The sequence below is a fragment of the Phocoena phocoena genome, chromosome X, assembly GCF_963924675.1.
Source record: "Phocoena phocoena chromosome X, mPhoPho1.1, whole genome shotgun sequence".
In the NCBI taxonomy this organism is placed as follows: Eukaryota; Metazoa; Chordata; class Mammalia; order Artiodactyla; family Phocoenidae; genus Phocoena; species Phocoena phocoena.
This window is the reverse complement of record NC_089240.1, coordinates 11,027,747-11,052,042: the sequence shown is the minus strand read 5'-3', so window position 1 is coordinate 11,052,042 and position 24,296 is coordinate 11,027,747. Positions and strand designations below refer to the sequence as shown.

Below are 24,296 nucleotides of genomic sequence, written 5' to 3'. Positions count from 1 at the left end.
ACGTCTGTACTTCTCTACAATAGGAAATCCAGCTATAGAACAGTGTAAAAAAGTGAACAGGTGAAAAAAGAGCGTAACTTGTTGATCAAAGATCAGATGATTTGAAAATATCTTTGAAAACATATTAATGTATTTAGATATCTACTTTCCGAAAAGATTTGGAGCTTTATAGCCAGAGTTATTTGAGTTACTAGCTACTCAATGATTTTAGGGAGGGTAGAGGTTGCAGGAGAGTGTTAACAGGAAATGGCGATCCCAACAGCATCGAAGGACAGGAAATATTACCTATGACTTTTTTATGCTGGAAGGAAAAAAGGAAATTTAAAAGGAACAGATGGCAGAATCCAGGCCTACAAGTAGTTGATTAAATGGCCAAATGAAAGGGGCATAGTGAGTGCCGTTTAAATTCAGAAAAGAGAGATTAACGTGGAATTACCCTGTATGTGTTTTTGGAAGGAAAATTTGAAATAAGGTTCCTGACATCCAGTGGTGACTTTAACCACTTTAAACCAGTCGTGGTTTATGCTCTTAACTTGTATTACCTACCTGTCCAACCCTTATTCCTTCATGGTCACACTAGGTTTTGCTGTTTGAAGAATATACTTGCAATGAGGGGAACTTGTCTGTTTCCTCTTTTGCGTTGTATTCTGTCCTTGTCGGTTACCCCAATTTTCAGCTTTCACATTGCCTGTTGTGTTCAAGAGTCAAGGGGTAACCTTGTTTTGGGGCTGTCCTCATATTTCACTTCTGATTCTTATGTTAGTCACATGGGGATTTGGTGAACTTGCAAATAAATCCATTCCCAAATCCATCACCCTTGCTTGACAAATTAAACGGTGCCGTTCTATGGGTGGAATATGGTTTGTATGAAAAAGAAGAATTGTTAACTACGTCCTTTCAGCCATGAAACTTTCAGCCAAGGAGCTATGTTCCTTCCCCATGCTGTGCCTTCATTGTGACCTTGCTTCTTATTGCAACAGCCAGAAGAGTAAATTGAGGCTTGGGGTCGAGAGAATGAAAGGGAAATGAAACTCAGGTTTGAGGCTCCCTCACCCATCAGTTTTAACTGTTACAGGTGGACAGAGGCAGGCCTTCTAAACACAGTAGCTTGTGCGCTTGTAGGAGGCCTGTGTCTGGAGGAAAGATGGAGCTTGGACTGCTGAGGGTGGGAAAAGGCCTTTCAGACTTGAGCCATCTCTGATGTCTGAATCACTAAGCCGGGACCACGCCAAGCCACAGGAGGGAGCCTCTGAGGGCAACAAGCCAGCTGAACTTGCCAGCCTCAGATCGAAGCTGGGGGTGATGGCAAGAAGCAGTGCTCTCCAAAAAACCTCCTTTTCTCATTTGACTTAGTTGAGGAAGTTCCTACCAGTGTGTGCGTTTACTGGGAGACATCTTCTCTGATAGGGTTATTACCACATATACCGAGATCCGTAGAACTGCATATGATTCAATGTATGTAATTCAGATTTCTCACCATACCGTCATTTATTTTGAGCCATCTCCAGCAGACCCCATTTCTTCTACTTTGAAACTGTGTATACTGAAGGCCCAATTAGATCCCCCCAGTTCTCTGGTTCGCTCAGAGAACCAAATTAGGGAGAGCCTTATGGGAAAGTTGCGTATCTTATTTAATGACCAACGTTGAACGTGTTTCTATGCAAAAATCAAAGCCGATGAATTTTCATATATTTAATTTTCAGAATTCTAGTGGAAAAGGAGGATAGAGAGGAAAATCCAGTTACAGAGGATACATTATCATTTCAAAGGGAATTTGTGTTTTATTTATCTGGTTGCTATGATGCATCCTAGATCCTATACTTATAAGAATCTAAATAGGCAGTAAAAAGAATTTGTACAAGGAATTCCCTGGTGGTCCAATGGTTAGGAGTCCGTGCTTCCACTGTCCGGGGCACAGGTTCAATCCCTGGTCGGGGAACTAAGATCCCACAAGCTGTGCAACTCAGCCAAAAAAAAAAAAAGCCACATTCCTTATTGGTGGAAATGTTTAATGACTCAATGGAAATAGTCACATTTTGTCCATTGAAAACCACAAAGCTCATGTCTGTTGTTGTTCGTGTATATTTATGCATTTAAAAATGTGTCTCCCAGGATAAGCAGAGTCATTGAAGAATGAGTGCAGTTTTTAAGAAAGGCTATACGGAAAAATATATCATTGGAGACTCAGAGGCACTGCCTTTTGCCTGTGGGCCTCAGCAGTGTTTCGTGAATGACCTCAACGCTGTTTTTTTTCTTCCTCTTCTCGTGGCTGAGGACAGACAATGAATTCGGTCTCTGTACTCGCCCAGGCTCAGCTGGGCAGTGACTATCGTGCCATTGTCCTCCCTGGGGAGGGCTGCCCAGTTGGTAGTGCCGTGAATCCCGGCCTTCCCTGGCATTGACCCTCTCTTTTCTTTCAGCTCCACCATCCCGTTAGGAGAAGAGTTGCTGCGCAGTACACAGAGCCAGGTGCCAGAAAAAAGTAGGAGACACTCTGGGGAGGTGGGGAATGAAAGATAAAATTAAAAACCATTGAAAGGGCAGCTCAGTCTGCTGCTACCTTAAACTTTCTCTCCTTTGAGCTGGTGGTGGTGTGTGACAGTACTGCTATAGTGTCTAGAATTATTTTAACGTTGGCTTTTCAGAAGCCCAGGCATTTTTATTAGGTCCTTAAGCTCCTTTGTGGAACCCAGTTTTGAAAAGCTAACAGGGCCCATTCTTAGAGTAGGGTCTCACCTTCCCTTGGGTGCTAACTGATGCCATCAGCCGGGAAGGATATGGGTTCCTTCTTCCAGGGAGGAACTCTCTCCTGCTTCCCAGTTCCTGCTTCCCGTCCTTGTTGGGTTCCTGCCTAGCCCGGGGCAGCTCGTAGAATCTCCATCAGAAATCATGGCACTACATATGCTTTCTAAGCCCTGTTGATTGATCCTGTTTTGCAGGAGTTAGGGTGGGTTGTTTTTTGTTTTTCTTAATTAAGTCCTTAAATGTCTCTGGAGCTCTTTAAGAAATGGTCCGATTTGCTTATTTAGTCACAGAGAGGATTCTTTTGTCCCCAGTATTAGGAACTGGTCACCAAATTGCTATTGGTCATAATCACAGTTTTCTTGCTTCCACTAGTCTTATTCTGAGCCTAATAACTTATGAGATGGGTGAGAATCTCAGAGTTCCTCCACTGATTTGCAAGTGCAAAGCGAGGAACGATTAGGACGCTCAACGTACTGAGGGAAGAGTCTATGGAGCCTCGTAATGGATTAACATAAAGCAGGGGTGGCCAAGTGATGGCCCACGGCTAAGAATGATGTTTACATTTTTAATAGGTTGTTTTTTTAATTTTAAAAAAAAGTACGGCTATGTAACAGTATACGTGACACACAAGCCCAGAATATTTACTATTTGGCCCTTTAGAGAAAAAAATTTGCTGGTGTAAAATACCAACAGTAATACTGGAAATAGCAAGCTCATAATAAAGTTCTATGCAAGCTGCTCTTTCTTTGGATGTGTTTTTTTATACTTTTTCTTTCTTTCTTTCTTTTTTTTTTTTTTTTTTTTTGCGGTACGCGGGCCTCTCACTGTTGTGGCCTCTCCCGTTGCAGAGCACAGGCTCCGGACGCGCAGGCTCAGTGGCCATGGTTCACGGGCCCAGCCACTCCGCGGCATGTGGGATCCTCCCGGAGCGGGGCACGAGCCCTCGTCCCCTGTATCGGCAGGTGGACTCTCAACCACTGCGCCACCAGAGAAGCCCTATACTTTTTCTTACTTGATTTGAGAGGGGCTGATTAATTTGTCATTCATTCTCAGGATTATTTTGTTCAACTTGAAGAAAACTTTATTTATTATTTTTATTGAAGTATAGTTGATTTACAATGTTGTATTAGTTTCAAGTGTACAGCAAAATGATTCAGTTATATATTCTTTTTTAGATTCTTTTCCCTTATAGGTTATTACAAAATACTGAGTAGAGTTCCCTGTGCTATACAGTAGGTGCTTGTTGGTTACCTATTTTATATATAGCAGTGTGTATATGGTAATCCCAACCTCCTAGTGTATCCCTCCCCCCCCTTCCCCCTTTGGTAACCTTAAGTTCGTTTTCTGTCTGTGGATCTCTTTCTGTTTCGTATATAAGTTCATTTATTATATCGTTTTTTTTTAGATTCCACATATAAGCGATACTCTTTTTAATTGAGTATCTACAGGATTTTAGGAATCTTAAAGATACTTAAAATGTAAAAGGATGTGATAGATAGGTTTTGGAATTTGGGGAGGGAAAATAATAGATCCAAGGGTGACATGAGCGGCATATTGAACGTAGAGCCTGAGGACTCTAAACGTGCTGTAAGATGGCAGCAGATCTGATTATAAGTGTCCCAGTGGCCAAAGCAATGAGAAAAGCATAATCAGAAGAAAATCGATGACAAAGGTGCCTGTGTTCCATGATTAATGTAAATTCATCTTTCCTTAATGGCCTGGGTCTTAAAAGAAGTCAGCATCTCGGCAAATTAGTTGATATGCTTTATAGGTAGTCAGCAGCCTGCGCTGAATCTGAACGGCCTCTGGTCCAAATGCTGGGACTGGCTTTCTTCAGCCACCCCAGCTCTTAGTCCTGGCTGCTTTCTTGCAAAAGTGCTCAGAGTGCCTTTCGTGATTTCTGACGCAGTGGAACATGGCAGCCCTTCTATCAAATTATTTGTTGAATCAAAAGCATAAGTAAGTAACCACTCCTCAAATTAGCACTCCCATCCGTTTTTAATCACAGCCATTGGCATTTGAACAGCCTGGGGCACTCATTGAATTACACTTGAACCTCTTAAACAGTTGTTTACTCTACCAGGCATGCCTAACTTCTAGCTCTGCAGAAGGGAGCCTCTCATAAGCCATCTTGTGCATTTTCAGAATACTGGTACTACTGCTTCTAAAGCCAGGCTGGATTTTCCCAGTTATAAATAAAAACAGGATCGTCTGAGGTCTGCAGTAGTGTTCAGTCACAATGATATTTATTATATATCTGAAGCTGTCAGATCTCCCAGTTCGAGATAATTAATATTTACATTGATCTGGTTTTAAGTACATATTTTATAAGGCATAGAAGTCTGGATTCAAAACTCTTAATTTCCCCAAGATGTGCAGATGTCTCATAGGCTTTTTTAATTTAATTCCTATGCTAATTGTTAATCTCTAAAACAAATTTGATTAAGATACACATGGAGTTCACTTTAATGTCATTTTGTGCTTCAGGCACTCAGAAAGCTGTTCAGATTTCAGTGGTAGACATATAAAACCTGGCTGGAGTGAATTAGCCACTTAAAGGCTGTACCTTACACTTTAGCACTCAAGTGTATACTGATTTCTACTGTAATTTCTTTTGTGTTGGTTTTACTCCTGTAGGTGGTTAGCCCCTTAGTTGTGTTGACTGTTTTTATATGTATTTCTTCGGTAGCCTATAAAGCACATAGCAGTTAGCCAGGTTTTCAGATAATTGTTTATGTTTTAAGCCTTTAAATTATAGTTGTAGTGTGAACAATAATTTACACTTGTATTTTCACTGTATTTGTTAGCTTTTCCCCGGTTTACATTCACTGCATGTGTGTGTGTTTGTGAATTTAGAACAGGGAACAGGAAGTGTGGGCTGTGTTTAAGATAAATTTACAGAAGACCATGTCAGCCCTCTTGGAAATACCGTCTTTGAAAGCTTATTATATTTAAAAAGAATGTGAATCGTTCTCTTTAGGCTAAATCTTAAAAGATGTGGTCAATTTAACATCTCAGTGTTCCGCATTAACCATAGCAAAACATCTGGTGGAGATAACAAAATAAGTCAAGTTTATTTCTTAAGGCTTGGAGATTTTTTAATTCTACCCTATAATTAAGTAAAGTAGGAAAAATAGGACTCCTTCGGTATCTGATTTCCAGAGTTTCAAAACCCAAGTACCTGTTTGCTCAGCATCACATTGTGTTAGGGGTTTTGTCTCATAGATGCTTAAATTCTCATGCATTTTAGGCTATTGCTTTTGTTTAACTTTTTTTTAAAGTACATTCTGGTGTCGGCTGGCACTTGAGCATCTCTGAACCCTTGAACAGAAGGGAAAAAAATTGAAGTGTGTTTTAAATAGGCTGTAAAAGGTGCAGATACAGATTAAACTTTACTTTGAGGTGCTTCCTGCCATATCAGTAAATCACAAGAGGTAGATAGCACGGAAGGGAGTAAATCCTGGCAGAACAAGGCTGTTGGGCAAAGGTATTCTATGCGGTCACTTGGTGGAGTCTCTATAAGGCCAACTGGCCCGAGGCAGGGGAACACAGTCAGATTCACAGGTTGCATCAGACCGAAATTCTCCGGACCACCCAGTTCCAGAAACTGCCCTGGAGGCATTCCGGACCACCCAGTTCCAGGAACTGACCTGGGGACTTTGAACCCAGCCCAGCCTTCCCGCCTTTCGAGGGGCGGGACTAACGGTCCCCCAGGATACCCGAAAAGACCACCAAATAAGGAATACCCTGCGCCCTCCCAGATTCACCACACCCCTTTCCCTTCTTCCCCTATAAATTCTTGCCCAACCCTCGCCCGGGTGCGATTTCTCTGGCCCCCTTTCTCTCGGACCAGTGAACCTCGCCCGGGAGCGCTCCCTAATAAAGCTCACTTGAAGCTTTCCTCTGTTTCGTGGTGCTGTTTGTTAAGATCCGACCTTACAGTCTCCAAGCGACCAGTTCCTCCTCCCGCAGAGACGCAGTGTGGGTAGGCAGAGAGTGTAGTGTCACACGCTGGCTGAAAGATGCTTTTTGCAGTCAAAACCAAAGCAAGGTGCATTTGAGGGGCTTAAAGCCCAGGGTACAACCCAGCCGAGAGAGTTGTTTTATTTAGAGAGGCTTCTCCGAGTCCCAGGCCTGCAGCAAGACCCAACAAAGGTTTCCAGTGAGTTGGCAAGATGTATTCTATTCTACTCAGGCCTCTGGGAGATCCAGGGTTAATTTATTTTATTTTTTATTAACTTTTTTTATATATAAATTTATTTGTTTAATTTTTAGCTGCAATGGGTCTTTGTTGCTGTGCGCGAGCTTTCTCTAGTTGCGGCGAGCGGGGGCTACTCTTTGTTGCGGTGCGCGGGTTTCTCATTGCAGTGGCTTATCTTCTTGCCGAGCACGGGCTCTAGGCACGCGAGCTTCAGTAGCTGTGGCTCGCGGGCTCTAGAGCACAGGTTTCAGTAGTTGTGGCTCACGGGCTCTAGAGCGCAGGCTCAGTAGTTGCGGCACACGGGCTTAGTTGCTCCGCGGCATGTGGGATCTTCCCGGACCAGGTCTCGAACCCGTGTCCCCTGCATTGGCAGGCGGATTCTTAACCACTGCGCCATCAGGGAAGCCCTCCAGGGTTAATTTAAATAGGCATTGGCATGAATTATGGGTTAGTAAATAAAGTAATAGTTGTACATTTTTAGTTCATGTTCCGTGTATTCTTTTTTACATACATATGACTAGCTATTTATGTGGTTACTCTCGTGGACTTTACTTTCAATAGGGAAACAAGTACTATACTTGAAAAGTGCAGTGTCCTTTGAGCCACTGAATCACACCTAAGGGGATCCCTCCTTTTCAGACCACTAGCCCAGGTGTCGGTGCTGTCGTGGTGTGTTGCGTGAAGATCAGGCACCATCCTGGGGAGACAGCAGCCTCTGAGGAGCTGCTATGCAAACCGCAAAATAGCTATGAATATCACAGCCCTGGACTGACCAGACGTCTGCACTCTGCTTGTTCTTTCCTAGCTTCGGCGCTCGTTTGGACTTTCACAATCAGAGATGGCAGCAGAGGTAAGTTTTTTTTTTTTTTTAACTGATGAGAAAAAAGGTAAGTTTTAGTCGTTAAGGTCTTGGTGTCTCATTGCATGATGGAGAACACCAAAGAAATACATCAGAAAACTAAAGGTAGAGCACCATCGGGTGTGTTGCTCGTCATCTTTTGTCCCAGGCACTGAGGAGCGGGCCGCCAGCACGTTTAGGGGGCAGAGAGGGAGGGACCGGAGACCATCATCATGTTCACCAGTTCATGTGGTTCTTGGCAGGCGTTTCTAACTTGGAATTAGTCATTTAATCACAGTGGGTAGAAAGGCCCAAGATGATAGACATCGGGTCCTCTTGCCCCCTGCGTCTCATCTAGAAATGATCATTATTAGCCTCTGTCCCCACTTTATAATGGGCCGTAACCTCAAACTAATTGTTCTCTGTGTGCCTCATGCGCATGTACTTCAGAGCAAGTGTGCACATGCCTGGCGCCCGTCGTGGGCGTGGACCCGTCTTATATTCTCCTTGGCCCCGTAGCACCCTCGTGGAGAGGAGATATTTAGTAGATACGCAGTAAACACCCGGTTAGTTGATTGAACGTTTGAAGGTTTCTCTTGAGGCTGAACCACGTGCTGTCTAGCCTACATTTTTTTTTGTTTTGTAGCCGGCAACAGCGCTAGCTCTGGAGTCTTGGCCCTCTCATCCGGTCTACGCAAGATACTGGCAACATTACCATCAAGCGATGGCGTGGATGCGCTGCCACCAGAATGCCTATCGGAAGGCCATGGAATCTTGCTTCACGTCCCCGTGGTACTCTTCTGCCATGGGCCTTCCCCAGAGTGCTTATGCTCAGGAGGGCAGAAGGCCTCAGTCCTGCTACGAGCATCCCCCAGCCTCCTGGAACTCCCGCCACAGTCATTCACATGCTGGCGGGCGTGGACCACATCCACGCGGCAGAGAAGAGCCAGCTTGGTACGCAGAGGAGGAGAAGGAGAAAGAGAGCGAGTCCGACGATGGTGGCATAGAATGCGACGTGAGCAACATGGAGATCACGGAGGAGCTACGCCAGTACTTCGCCCAAACCGAGAGGCACCAGGAGGAGCGCCGTAAGTGCAGCCCGCCCTTTTCCACGGCCCCGCCCCGGGCCTTGTCTCCTGCCCACATTTATTTTTATTTATGTTGGCTGTCCTGGCTCTTACTTTTTGCGCGCAGGATCTTCATTTCAGCACTCGCTGGCCTGCAGTCTTCTTAGTTGTGGCATGCATGCCGGATCTAGTTCCCCAACCAGGAATTGAACCCAGGCCCCCTGCTTCGGGAGCGTGGAGTCTTACCCACTGGACCACCAGGAAAGTCCCGTCCTGCCCTCATTTACAACCTTCTAAGTCCTCCCTTGGGTACAGATAATATTTCAAACCCAATCCTAAGCCTGGAAAAGCTCTGGTGATGTGGTACCTCACTTATATTAGTTTTCAGGGTTGTTTTAATATAGGACTTTTTTTTTTTTTTAGTTCTAGAACAAAATTTATCCTAATAGTACCTCTGCCATTTACTGAATTTCAGATACTATACCAGATGGAGAGTGTGTGTGTGTGTGTGTGCGCGCGCGCGCATTCCCTAGTCTACACAACAGTCCCTCAAAGTTTTAAGCCCATTTCACATATAAGGAAAGTGAGCCTTCAGGAGCTTCATTGACTTGTTCTGTGGTATCAACTAGTAATTTGCTGTTAGGATTCAAAGCAAGGTGTGTGTGACTGCAGTTCCTGTGCTCGTTCCTCTAGCACAGACTCAGGGCTTAGGACCACTAGGTTCCTAAAATGCTGCTGCTGCCTCACTGGTGCACAGCTCAGAGACTGCCCTGCTGTTGCAGAGCTACCGGGTCTTAAATCTCAAGCTCCCTCCAGAGTAGACACCAGTGCAAACCTAAAAAGAATAACAAAATGCCTGGTATTTACCCTCTCCGGTTTGATTCTGTGCCATGGCTGTCTGTTCCTGGGGTTAGAGAATTGTGATAATGGTCTTAAATCTTCAGTCGGAAAGCAGGAATGTTATGTTTTTAATTTCTTACTAACTTGCCACAAAAAACTAAAACTGCTTTTTGTGCTTTCCTTACTGTTAAGATTCACCGGTCCATTTACATTTTCAGTGTCTCTAACAGACATACAGATGCTTTCCTCCCTATTACAACATGCCATCTCAATATTGTTTTTATTGAGTTCTAATTATATATTTTGCCTAGAATTTTCTAGTAAACGGAGACATAGAAGCCTGGGGATGGGTGCATTTCATTTACATCTTGATTGATCTGTGTTTTCCTAATGATGGGCGAGCATGTATTGATTCCCCCACTGGGTGCCAGGAACCGAGCAATGGGCTGTGTATAAAGTCTCATGCCCTTTAGTGTCTGCCTATGATTCTTCACTACTCATTCAGTTTTACTTCCCTTCTTTTGATTAAACCTTTGACTTCTTTGATGCATATTAGAAAGTATACGCAAACAAGTATTTTTAAAACAGTACTTTCTATTACACATAGAATGCATGTCTTTCCTTGACCTTCGGGAATAAATTTTACCTTTTTTCAAAATACATTTGAAATAACTGTTAGTCTAAGTTAAAAGCATATAACAGATGAGGGAGACTTGGCATTGGAGCATGTCCACGTGTGGTTGGAATGCTGTTTGTTACAGCTTTTGAAAAAGAAAATGTGATGGAGACAGGGCTTGTTTCTGTTGTCCGTACCCAAAGGCAGAAGAACATGTTTTTCCTGCCAGAGAGAGTGCCACATTTATGATAGAAGTTGTAATTAAGGATGGGAGCAAACCCCAGCCATCTAAAAGGCCATTTTGAATGACCTGCTAATTTAAAATAAACCTGACAGAGTTATTCAATGAAAAGTAGAGATGAATGATGTGAAAATAGAATAATGAAATGTGTCCTTCACATGTCAGTTGAGTTACAGATGTCTGGTTAAGAACCATCCCTGTTTCTGCGTCTTGCCTTTGTCAGGTAGGTTAAGAAAAAGTCATGAAAATTGCCTGCTAAGTTTTGCATGGCACTTAATATTATTTTGAATGAATGAATGAAGTCTTTCAGTATTAATTATGAGCCTTAAATCAGAACTTTTCAAACCTTATCCCATGAAGTGCTAAACTTGCTGTGGTTCTTTGGGCCATTTTACAAGGTGATGTAGGCATTGAATATTTTATAACTTGAGGAACTGCATGTTTCGTTTGATATCATCCCTAAATCTGCTTAGTTGACATCAGGGCTCCAAGTCCTATTATTATCGTCATTGTTATGGGTTGAATTGTGTCCGCTAAAAAAAAGATTTGTTGGAGTCCTAAACCCCACCCAGACCTCAGGATGTGACCTTATTTGGAGAGAGGGTCTTCACAGAGGTTAACAAGTTAAAATGAGATTAGGGTGGGCCCTGATCCAGTATGACTGGTGTCCTTATAAAAAGAAAAATTTGGAAACAGACAGACGCGCACCCAGGGAGAATGGCACGAGAGGACTGGAGTTCTGCTGCCACAAGCCAAGAACTGCTAGAAGCTGGGAGAAGGGCCTGGAACAGACCTTCCCTAGCGCCTGTGGACGGCCATGGCCCTGCTGACAGCTTGATCTCAGACTTCCAGCCTCCCCAGCTGTGAGACAAGACATTTCTGTTCTAAGGCACCCAGTGCACTGCACTTTGTTACAGCAGCCCTAGGAAACCAATACAATCACCCTGGCAGAATTTTCTTTGTTTCCAAATGCAGTCTGTGAGTGGGACGTAAAGTGAACCACGCAGGTCTTGTCATTGCTGTGAAGAAAATCTGGTACATGTTTGTTTTACCGTGATCTAGATAGCAAACCAACGAAAAAGGGAATTTTATGGAAACCCTTACAACCTCCATCCCTACTCACCAGTACTTACATTATTGTTAGTAGAATTATACAGGAGTAGCTGTGGCAGGACCGCTGGAATCACAGGCTTCCAGCCCCACTCCAGCACTTACTAGCTGGAGGTTCTTATCCTGTGCACCGCTACCCTGTGCCTCAGTCTCCTCATCTGTGAAATGGGGATTCTAATGAATGGGATGCTAACTATGAAGATTAAATGAGATAAAAGTTATACAACAGTGCTCTGTACGGAAGTCAGTGCCCAAGGAGTGTTACTTGTTATGGTTTGTTGCTAATAACTCATCCTTTAACATGGATTATTAACCATGAACTGGTTTTACTCTGATACTGTCTTGATTAGTGCTTGATTGTTATTTTTTTGATTGAAGTATAGTTGATTTACAATGTCATGTCAATTACCGCTGTACAGCAAAGTGATTCAGTTATACATATATACACATTCTTTTTCATATTCTTTTCCATTATGGTTTATCACAGGATATTGAACATAGTTCCCTGTGCTCTACAGTAGGATCTTGTTGTTTATCCATCCTATATATAAAAGCTTACATCTGCTAATCCCAAACTCCCACTCCATCCCTCTCCCACCTCGCCTCCTTCTTGGCAACCACAAGTCTGTTCTCTATGTCCGTGAGTCTGTTTCTGTTTCATAGATCAGTTCGTTTGTGTCATATTTTAGATTCCACATATAAGCGATATCATATGGTATTTGTCTTTCTCTGTCTGACTTCACTTAGTGTGATCACCTCTGGTTGCTGATTGGTGAGTGCTTGATTAAGATTCTGCATATTTTTAATAAAGTATTCTCTGACTTTGAAAAAAAAGAAGTCATATATTTCTGCCCTAGGCAGCACTTTTCAAACTCTAAAATTGATTTAGAATATTTTAAACATAAAAGAATGAAAAGCTTTGAGATCTGTCAAATCGAGCCACTAATACAATTTTGTCAAAGTAGTCATTACCACAACTTTTAGTTCTGTTTCAAGGACATTCTTGCTTGATATAAGTTAATATAGTAAACTACACGGGCTGGGGAAATGAACCTGCTTCCACCTTCCTCATAACAGCACTAAACGCATTGAGCTTCCGCTACTTTGTGCTTTAAAAACATGTAATTGTAGCATAATTCAAAATTGCTTGTGCTGGGATCTCTGATGCTCTTGTGTCCTGCAGTCCGCCCTGAAAGCTTTATCAGGTCCCCGGGAGACATGGGTGTTGTCTGGCGAGGGTGAGAACAAGGCTTTGGTGTCGGAATCTAATCTTCCTGCAAAAGATGCGGTCTCTGTGAGAAGCAGCCGTCAGGCCCTGACGCTGCCCCACCAAAAATAATGGGCAGCACTTCACCAGCGCTAGGTTTTTCACCAGCACTTTCAGTGGCGTATAGGATCAATTCGTGTTCCTTGGAGCAGTCATGAATGATGGCATTCAGACATAAGTAATTGGAATGCCCGTGGTGCTTTCCAATCCATTACCTTCGCTAGAAATGCTCACAGAGGTTTAGTTACATACACAGTTGGGAAATGTTTGAATAAAGAGATGAGGGACCTGAGTCACGTGAATACTCGGTTGAAGTTGTTTTGCTCTTTGAGCCACTAGAAGCTACTTATTCAATTAGGACAAATTCAGCCCTGAACATGAATCATTTAGAGAACACAGATTGTATAAAATATTACTAGCAAGGGAAAATGTAGCTAAACTTGAAAGACACAGCTTTTCAGGACTATTCGCCTCCAAAGGAATGTATATAATTCATCATCATCTGTGTCTTATTTAATATTTTCTTGGGATAAAATCCTTTAGACTGGACAACGTGTTCTTGTTTGTGATTACCATTCCTCCAGACAGTCTCTAATTTCACATATTTCAGCAATAAAAACCAAAAAAATATTAAGTAGAGTAAACAAAGAACTCTTTTTTGTGCAGCAGTAACAGGCATGCTTTTCATTATATTATATGTCATCGTTTCCTAGCGAGATATTGCTGTTATTTAAAACTTCACTGGTAACATTACTTACGGGAAAGTAGACAGTTGTGAAGTTTTAAAAGGTCAGCTGTGTTGTCAGTTATTTCTTAGGAAAAATGTTTATTGTTAGGTTGAGGAAGGTACCATTTTATAGTCATAAATAACCATCAGTTGAGACTGCGAGGTCCTCATCCTAATACTTAGAGGGAAAATGAGTGAAAGTTGTCATTCCCCGTAGAGAAGCAGGCCCCCCGAAACAAACCCTTGCCACTGTTGTCTCCACACGAGCCAATCAGATAGTTGTCACCTGTGTTTTGGGGGTAGATGTCGGGTCCAAACAGGGACATTTCTCAAAGAGCATAAACCCACGTGGGAAGAGAAGACAAAATCAAGTTTAAAATGATACCTACAAGAGCCATTTATGGTGTGCGCCATGGGTAGTTTTGCAAATGAGGGGCAGAGCCGGTGAGTGAGTGGGCTCAGTGGTCAGAGGAGCTCCACGGGCTGGTCGCGGAGAAACGGAGTGCACACTAGGCTTTGAGGGATGGGGGCAGTGCGGATGAGAGGGAAAGAAAGGGCTGATTGCACTCCCCGCCCAGCACTTAAAAGTGCTGGTCTTACCAAGGGCCCAGGTGTACTTTGTAGACATTTGATGGGCGACATCTGCTCCTTTACGTTGTGTCCACCCGAGCAGGAAGGTTTAGACTCTAGTCTTCCTAGTGAGCCTTCAGTCAGTCTGCTGGAACCTGTCCCGCTCTCCCTCATTGCACCCTCCACAGAAAACCTAGAAGATATAACGAAACCTACGGCCCAGTGTTCAGGGAGCTGTCTTAGTTTCATCAATGAGATTCAAGTGTGGAATCATACTGATTGAGCACAATTCCGTCATGTGTGTGTTTCATCTAGTCCAGATGTTCGGGGCATCAAAGCAGTCCGTGAGAAGATACGTGTGAATGGCCATAGAAAAATGGAAGGGAGGGATGGAAACGCACTTTTATTCTAAAAGTAAACATGGTGATTGCCCACGGACTTGGGGATTACATCTGTTGTCGAGTGAGGGATGTGGGGTGAGGATGGAAGACCCGTCAGTAATGGCTCCAGCTCTGCTGGCAAGCACCTGTGTTCTGGGTGTGTTGCTGACAAGCCAGAAATGAGGCATTCATGATATAAATCAAGTCTGTGCTTTCGCTCGGTTGTGCTGAGGTCATTAATTCTGGCAACACAGCAGAGAATATAATCAGACACGCTAATCCTAGAAAAATGGAGGGAAATCACATTCTTTAATACTCATTTGTCTTAGTGCTTTGTCCTCCAAAATGTTCTGCCTTTGAGCTAATTATCTTGGAATACTGAATGAATGTTTTCCTGCTATGTCAGGGTCTCTGAAGTGCAAGTCACTTCCCATGATTGTTTTTTCCTTTACAGACTTTAAGCCTACGTCGGTAACACCATGTAAATGTATAGATTGAGGCAAAAAATATCAAAGGTTGTATATCCTGAACACAGATGGAGTCCAGTAGAGTTTCTCCTTAATAGTATAATACTGTTTTTCCTGTTTTAACTCTGTATGCATGGTAACTGAATTAGTTTCCTAATTGTTACTATTGTAACAAATTACCACAAACCGTGTGGCTGAAAACTACAGAAATTTATTCTCTTACAGTTCTGCAGGCCGGAAGACCAAAATCAAGTTGTTGGCAGAGCCACGCTTCCTTCCAAGGGCTCTAGGGCCTGCCTCTTCCGGCTTCTGGCGGCTCCTGGCTTTCATTGGCCTCTGCCGTCATCTTTACATGGTTTCCCCCTGTGTCTGTATGTGTCCTTTTCTGTCTCACATAAGGACACTCTCACTGGATTTAGGACCCACCCTAATGGAGAATCATCTCATCTCAATGCTTAATTACATCCCCAAAGACCCTATTTCCAAATAAGATCACATTCTGAGGTTCTGGGTTGATGGAAATTTGCGGGGAGGCTATTCCCCCCACTACAACCCTGTTTTAAAGCTGAAATTGAAAAAGATACTCTGATGTGTATTAACACAAATTGCCTTGGTCAAGTATCCTACAAGAAAAAAGTGCTTGGTAACATTGAGTCCCACAGCTGTTTTTGGGAAAAATGACCGACCTCTGCATGACGAGGCCCCTGTTCAGTTATTTGTGAAGTGTGGTGTTCGACTTCTCTGCTTCAGTCAGATGACTCTCCATCTGGCTGGCTGAGCCCTCACCTTGTTTTGACAGGAAGAAAAACCACCAGTGATTGAGAATCCTTTCTTTCATTGGGAGGGAGGAAGCAATAAATGGAGCCTAGAATAGGTGGATGCCTTCAAGTGAGTATTGCATCCTCAGGCTTGCTTGGTCCTCTAGGTCGGTATACACTAAAGTACTTTCACGTGCTGCCTGTAGCCTCCAGCGCCCAGCTAGTCTGAGGGTATTTAGTTTTAAGCTGACTGGTTTTCAAATTTATAGTCTAATGTTAGAACTTTTCTTTTTTTGTGAGTAAGTAGAGGCAAAGCAACTCGAATGTAAGGGAACAAAATCACACCCCCAACTCAGCGGTGCCCCTTCCTTCCCCCTCTCCCAACCTCTCCTCCATGGAGACTCAAGGACCCGCGGGAGGGGGCTCTATGCAGCGCCTTTTGAGAGTTGAGCATCTCTTTCTCTATCCCTGGGTTGTCATTGTTTTCCAGTAGCATCTGGAAGGAACAGCTGTTTACAAAAAATAATGTCTGGGCTTCCCTGGTGGTGCAGTTGGTGAGAGTCCACCTGCCGATGCAGGGGACACGGGTTCGTGCCCCGGTCCGGGAAGAGCCCACATGCCGCGGAGCGGCTGGGCCCGTGAGCCATGGCCGCTGAGCCAGCGCGTCCGGAGCCTGTGCTCCGCAACGGGAGCGGCCACGACAGTGAGAGGCCCGTGTACTGCAAAAATAATAATAATAATGTCTGGCCTTTGTCAGAGCTCTCTCTTGACAACCTCTGAGCACCTGCTTTCAGTCGGGCATTGCGGCCTCCCCCAGGGCTGGGGAGACAGGGTGAGTAAAGGCCACAGTGCCCTCCCCCGTAGTGGACTCCCGCAGGTGGGCTGCTGGTGCCAGGGGACCCGCTTCCCGTCCCTCCGATCTGTGTTTGAGGGCAACTACCGGCCGTGCAGGAAACCAGGAAACCTCCTGTGAGACTGGGAGGGGACCAGGGTTTGGGCCTTAAATTTTCATGAGGAAACCTGGATGGGAAGGAGATAAAAATAGAGAACTGAGAGCAGAGGGCCGTGTCTTTTATTTTATTCTTACACGGTATAAAGTCTATTAAGGACTAAAACCCCGTGATGGTGCTATGATGAGCACGTGCTGAGTGCAGACTTGGAAAACAGCACAGGCTTCACTGACGGCCGGCCAGCTGGGGTTGCTTTGGTGTCACGTAGCGTTTCATCCACAGCTGTCAATAAGAGGAAACGGCTCTTGGCGTATAAATTGTTAGACTGATTTAACGTCTGCAAGATAGTTTTTGTCAGAAGGGCAGCAGAAAGAAGCATCGTTATAACCATGTTAAGTTATAAGGAAAAGGAAAATAAAGATGCAAAAGTAAAAAGGTTAAATTCACATATCCTAACGGCAGAGAGCAACACTTACTAAGATAGCAAAGATTCCAGTGTTTTAAAACTTTTAAACTGAGACACTGATTTCGACAGGAAGTTGAACATCTGCTGTGTCACTAAACCTGTCAGTGAGAATGATGATAGTCTTGGGACAAATTCGAGAGTGAAAGGCCCGTGGTCTGGGAGCCTCTTTCGTCTACATGCAGAGGCTCTGAGGGATCACGTGGGATCGCCTCCTTGGGGCCGAGGATTGGTAACGTGTCACAGGTGGCAGAGGGGCTCTTCTGTCCCTGGCTCGGGTGGAGATGCCAAGCCTTTGGAAGAGTAGTCCCCAGGGGAGGGGGGGGGGGTAGAATTCAGACACCCATGAGAATTGAACATCTTAAATCCTGAAGTTTCAGATTTGCCAGAAAGACCAAAATGAGAAACAAATGCTTGTTGACCTCCCATTCATTTGCATATCAAGCCAATATTTTGGTTTACTTCCACCTTTCACAGTAGGTCAATTCTGTCTTTTTCATGGATAAGGTAACAGTTACATTGCATGTCTTTTGCTTGACAGTCATTTGGCTTATTCCCATAGTACTTCCTTGTATAAAAACAAACTGCAGAAGCGATGGTGGAGGTCAGTCCCAACCTCCTAATTTTACAGATGAGAAACTCCAAATCTAGTGAGGCAAAGTGCCTTTTCTAAAATTGTAAGCAGTAAAGCGTGATGTAGAGCTGGAACCCTTTATCTTCATGTCTGGCGTTCTTTTCTCTGTTTGCGGGGGAGCAGCATCACCAAGTGTAGGGGGAAGATGGTGGCACTGACTCCAGGGGGAAAAACAATTTAAAAAATGAAAAATAAACTGCAGGTGTGCTAAGAGACAAATGGTCGTATGCATTTTTAATAATGTTTCCAAGAGTATAGAACTCCTTCCCTCCAGCTCCAAGGTACGATTTATAAAGAACGGGATTTGGGAGTGTCTATGCCTAGCCACATAAATAGCATAGCCATGTAAATATCTCGCCAGTCACTTGACTTGCTCACTGTTGTGTTCCCTTCCATACTCAGCTTTCATTCTGCTACTTTTTTTTTTTAACGAAGGAAAGAATGATTTATATCATTGTTTTATTCCCCTACAACCATCTTCACTCCTTAGTATTTCTCTTGCTAGCAGTGGCTACAGATGTGTGCATTCTGCTACCAGTTTCTCTGTTCTTGACAGTCACAAAAATCTGTAAGTTGGCTAAATTTGACCTGATGTTTTGTTGACATTTTTATGTTGTTTCTATTTACATAATAAGAATACAAGTTATGATCCTAGGACTTGTTACAGTAAAAATTGACAGGGGAGAATAACCTGAGTAAATCTGTCTTGCTTTACAAGAATCCATTTAAATTCGTAGGATTAGAGCATATAACCGTCCCACCTGAAGTTTAGCCTAAGCTGACCTGGGAGGTGAAGGGGCAGGTCCCATCCCTCGGTGAGGAAGGGGGCCGGCTGCTGCGGGCAACACAGCAGCAAGATGAGGTGGCCAAGGCCTCCCTGCCATCTGCAGAATTACCCTTTCTTGGCCCTTTTACCTTCGACAAGGGTTGAATCGGTTAACCTTTCCTTGTGTAGTGTGATTTGCGTTTGCGACGCACGCAGAGATCGTGATCGTGGTGGAGTTCTGTACCTGCTAGCCTTGCCCTCTTCCAGATGACCTCAAACCCATACCGCTTCCAAAGAGGTGACTTTTTTCCCCACCATCTCATTTGTGGTGGGAAGTACCACTTCTTGCAACGCTGGACTTTCCGGGAAGCGTTTCCTTTCCCTGCCGGCCCGGTGCAGTGTTTGAAAACATGGGAGCGCCACCAGCCATGCCCCGCCGGGCAGCTTGTGGGCAGCGGTGTAGACGGAGACCCACATGGTTGCATTTCTCTTCTCTGTTTTCAGGGCCTGTTGCAGAGGTTGGGTAACTCGGACTGACATGTTTCATGGTGGCTTGTTGCCACTTCTATTTGCGTGTAGCCCTCTGATAAGTGAGTGAGCGAGCGATGCGCCTCCTAACTAAGGAGATAACGATAATCCGGCGTGACCCGAGAACCTCTGAGCTGGGCGGGCGTGGGGCAGTGAGAGGAGGAGGGCGGAGGGGGCCGGGGGCCAGCTGAGATCACCCGGCTTATGGCGTCGCCGGCGCCCTTGTCGCTTGCTTTCCAGGGCGGCAGCAGCAGCTGGACGCGGCGCGCCTGAACGACTACGTGAACGCGGACCACGACCTGTACCGCGACACGCGCCACCGCTCCGTGCTGCCCCCAGCTGAGCGGCCCGGCGAGCGGCGCCGGGCCGAGATGCGGCACCTGTACGGGGCCGGCGCCGCCAAGATCCAGGCCATGGAGGCGGCCGTGCAGCTCAGCTTCGACAAGCACTGCGACCGCAAGCAGCCGAAGTACTGGCCAGTCATCCCGCTCAAGTTCTGAGCCGCGCCCCTTCCTCTCGCTGTCCCCTCCCCCTCTCCCGTGGCTCTTCTCTGGGTAAGACTGACTAATGAGCACGTTCACCAAAGTCCCCTGGGGGCGGGGGAAATGTCAGCCACCTGGAGGTGGGCAGGACATGCCCTGCTGCCAACATGAGAGATCTTCTCTTGAGGTAAAATGGGAATTTCATATACATCCCACTGGTTTTTAATGTCACTAAGAGCGACCAGTTCATTAAAGTTCTCGCTTGGAGATACTGCCTAGTTGTTGCGTTTCTGTTTTCTTGTATCTTTAACCAACCGAACTAGGCAACGGCCTTCAGTGAGTCAGGTGTCCTCTCCCGCTCCAATTCCTTTAGCCCCGCGGAAAAGGATGCAAGCCCGCCGGACGAATACCGCTTCTCCAGCACAGAGCTCCGCGTGCGTGTTCTATCAAGGGCCTAAGAGTTCCTAGTTTTGGCTTTCAGGCCAGGTGGGCTGTGTCCTGACTCCTGCGTTCTGCCCTTGCAGCAGGAAAGCAGCCAGAGATGGTAAGTAAACAACTGGGCATGGCTGCATGCCAATAAAACTTTATTTATAAAAGCAGGCTACAGGCCAGGTTTGGCCTGTTGGTGGTAGCTTGCCAACTCCTGCTCTAAAGGAGTGAGAATCCCTGTGTGATGTCCTTCTGGTTATCTGCTTGTCTCTACAGAGCTTGAATGTCATCCAGAATTGAGAGCCAAGGACGGCAGTTCCCCAACCTGCTCACCTCTGCAGTCTCCTCTGTTGTAGGAAAGGTATAATTGAGCTCTTACTACAGGGAGTGACTGTTGTTTTGATAAAAGAATACATTTCTGAGAACGAAAACCTAAAAATGGACGAGACAGTCCATTTGTAAAAGCCAGCTGCCTTTTAAATAAGTTACGACAGCGCGCTGCCGGGGTCAGCCGCGCTGACCTGAGAATCTTACCACGTCCATCAAAGGTTGTTGAAAAGGTGTAGTATTAACATGCTTCTCCCTCGGAACGCTTAACTGCACGTTCCAGCCCCTGCCCTGAGACAAATGCATTACTTTCATCAGCCCTGGGTGCTTATTTTTCCAAGTTCCCGTTTTATTACTGGAGTTGCAGTTTGTGCTTGGGTATTGCAGACAAAAATCAGAATTAACTTCCCCTGAGGTGACACGTGACCAAAATTTCAAACCTTTACCAGTTCTCTTTTTCTATTTGAAACCCGTACGCCGAAATAGAAAATTAACGTGACTGAGGCACATATACAAACCGAAGTCTATAATTGCAGCAGGTTCTTAGCTATTTGAGAGTGAAGTGTTTCTCTTTACAAAGGACTCTCCTACCTTCCCCCAGAGAAACCACCAGGCTGGTCCCACCCGTGCTGGCTAGTTACTTCCACCTCCCAGTGCTTGGTGTTCCTCACTCTTGAGATGGGCATCCATGATTCCCCCACATGCGGTCCTTGTGCGGACCACCTGGAATTAGTGCCTGGAAAATGCATAGTGCTGGCCACACAGTATATACTCAGTCAGTGTTGACACTTATTTATTCCCTGTCTTTAATTTTTGTTTTGGTTGCTCTGCGTCTTAGTTGTGGCTCGCGGGCTCCTTAGTTGTGGTTCGAGGGCTCCTTAGTTGCAGCTCGCCAGCTCCTGAGTTGTGGCGTGTGGGCTCCTTAGTTGCAGCACGCTGGCTCCTTAGTTGTGGCCTGCGAACTCTTAGTTGCAGCACGCATGCAGGATCTAGTTCCCTGACCAGGGATCGAACCCGGGCGCCCTGCATTGGGAGCACGGAATCTTATCCACTGTGCCACCAGGGAAGCCCTATTCCCTGTCTTTAAAAATTGCCAAAGAGTGCCAGCTATGGAACTTCTTCCAGATATGGAGACATGTCTCCCTGTCAGCAATTGGAATGGATGGACTGGCTCTTGACACCTGAGTCCCACCTGTCCTTCTTCCCTGATGTCTCATTTGTGATCATTTGTGATAGGAGGGACCCATGACTTGTTCATTCATTTACACAGCAGGTGTTTAGTCTTTTCCATCCCAGTTAGCTGGACCATGGCCTCTTCCCTCGGGGAAGTGGCAGCCTGGGAGGGGCAGACAGGTGTGCGATGGTTGTAGTTGCAGTATGTGCACAGTGGAGAAGGAGGTGAGGGCAGGCTCTGTCGGCCTCAGCATCGGTGACATTCGGGGCTGGATCATCCTTTGTTCTAAAATAGTACATACCATGGATGCATACATATGTACTCAAATTGAGAAACTCTCTTCAAAAAGATTCACACACACCAGCTTCAGAACAGAGGTTAGTTCTGAGCAGGGAGAGGATTGGAGTGCCAATCCAAAGGGGTTTTTCTGTCTCCCTGATGTAATTTCTTTATAACAGAAAAGCTGTAGCAGCAACGCAGCTTTTTTTTGTTTGTTTTTTGCAGTACGCGGGCCTCTCGCTGCTGCGGCCTCTGCCGTTGCAGAGCACAGGCCCTTGGACGCGCAGGCCCAGCGGCCATGGCTCACGGGCCCAGCCACTTGGCTGCACGTGGGATCAGCAACCCAGCTTTGATGGAGGCCCCCAAATTCGTCAAACTTCTGACACAAACTAGTTTCTCTTTCACTTCAGTTTTAGGGTTAACTGTAACATGAAATATTTATTTATCAAACACTGATACAAGGTTTACTATGGGCCACATACTTTTCTAATTGCTTTACAAATATGAATTTCTTTAGCAATCAACCTGTGAAGTAGCTATTGTAGGTATTCAACCTGTTTTCCAAAACTCTTAGGTCGGGTATGTTTCAGAATTCAGACATCGTACTTTTGAAAAGTAGAACAGCGTATCGTGGAACTTGTCCCGGTGGGCTGGGGCAGCAGCCTGCCATCAAAGCCAGTTGCAGTAAAATGGACGAATATTCTAAGTGGGATAAGTAAAGACCATAAATATCCCCAATTCCATTCGTGTCAGGTTTTGTCATCAAATCCTTATAGTCTAGTCAGGTTTGGCTGGCAAACAAATTATTTAAAAACAAAATGTAACACAACTTCCAGTTTCCAGAGATTTGGGGGCTTCAGGAAAGTGGTGAAGGAATATTATTTCCATTTCACAGATGAGGAAACTGAAGTACAGAGAAATTGACCGACTTAAGTTTGCTCTCAGTGGTGGAAGTGAGGGTCAAACCCAGATGTTCTGACTCCTGAACTCCCCACTTTTAGCTGCTCCACCCTGCTGAACTTGGCCTCTACAACCATATTCACAATATGTGTAAAGCACAGTGTATCCAGAGCACGGTGAAGAATCTGGAGCTGATTATGGCCCTCAGCAAGATTCCAGTGTGCTCCATGCTGGAGCACAGGGTTAGGCTCTAGTCCTGCTGGAGAATGTGTGACTCTGGATAATGTTCTTTGTTCTGAATTTTAGAAATGAGCCTATAGCAGCAAGAAGAGGGGACACAGTCGAGCTATTGAAGAAATGGATGTTCTGGGGCTTGGCAATTTGGAGCAGGTGAGGAAAAGTCTAGGATGGCTCGGGTTTCTGTCTTGGATAGTGGTTCTCATCGTTGAGCTAAAGAAAACACTGAGAAACAGGTTTAGGAAGAAGGATAATTAACTCCATTTGGGGACACAGTGAGTTTGAATAGCTCACAGGATACCCAGTGACATCCTGTCGGTCACTGGATATTCGGGCTTGGAACTCAGTGGAGAGGGTCCACATCAAAGACACAGACTTCTGGGACTTCCCTGGTGGCACAGTGGTTAAGAATCCACCTGCCAATACAGGGGACACGGGTTCGATCCCCAGTCCGGGAAGATCCCACATGCCGCGGAGCAACTAAGACCGTGTGCCACAACTACTGAGCCCGTGCGCCTAGAGCCCGTGCTCCGCAATGAGAGGCCCGCTCACCGCAACGAAGAGTAGCCCCCGCTCACCGCAACTAGAGAAAGCCCACACGCAGCAACGAAGACCCAATGCAGCGAAAAATAAAATAAAATAAAATAAAATAATATATATATAGACTTCTGAGTCCTCAGCCTTACGATTATGGAAAAGGGGACCATATACAGACTAGGAGGAATGGACCAGTGACAGTGGGGCCCTGAAGACAATGACTTTAACATGCAGGTAAAGAGGAGTCTGTAAAAGGAATTGAGAAGAAATGGCAAAGACAAAGGAGAGGAGAACCAGGAGCCAGGGGCGTTTCGAAAGAGAAAATTATAAGTGGGACAGGTGGCCAGTATGGCTTCTGCTGTGATGCGTTAGGAAGTTGACTTACCCACCAATGAAGTATTTTTGCAAATATATATATAGAGAGAGAGATATAGAGATATAGATAGATAAATTGATTTATCAAATATATTACAAATATTTTTGTAAATATGAAAACAATCTAAGACTTTACATCGAATTACCAATTTATAGGACGTTCAAGGACTAGACTAATGTGTTACAAGGCACCATGAAGGCACAATCAGCCAAATCCAGAATTGGGAAATTTGATAACGACAGAAAACCCAATTTCTTCAATAAATGGACTTTTTTTTTTTTTTTTTTGCTGTACGCAGGCCTCTCACTGTTGTGGCCTCTCCCGTTGCGGAGCACAGGCTCCGGACACGTAGGCTTAGCAGCCATGGCTCACGGGCCCAGCCGCTCT

At 45.0% G+C, this 24,296-nt stretch overlaps 1 protein-coding gene across 1 annotated transcript; it reads left to right on the top strand.

Moving 5' to 3' along the window:
• The first annotated feature begins 2,230 nt into the window (after window positions 1-2,230).
• On the top strand, window positions 2,231-19,668 carry GEMIN8 (gem nuclear organelle associated protein 8). The gene is given in 6 exon segments (XM_065901334.1): window positions 2,231-2,290; window positions 2,293-2,436; window positions 2,438-2,504; window positions 7,753-7,796; window positions 8,431-8,872; window positions 19,409-19,668. Coding segments are annotated over 6 exon segments (1,017 nt in total).
• The last annotated feature ends 4,628 nt before the right edge of the window (window positions 19,669-24,296 follow it).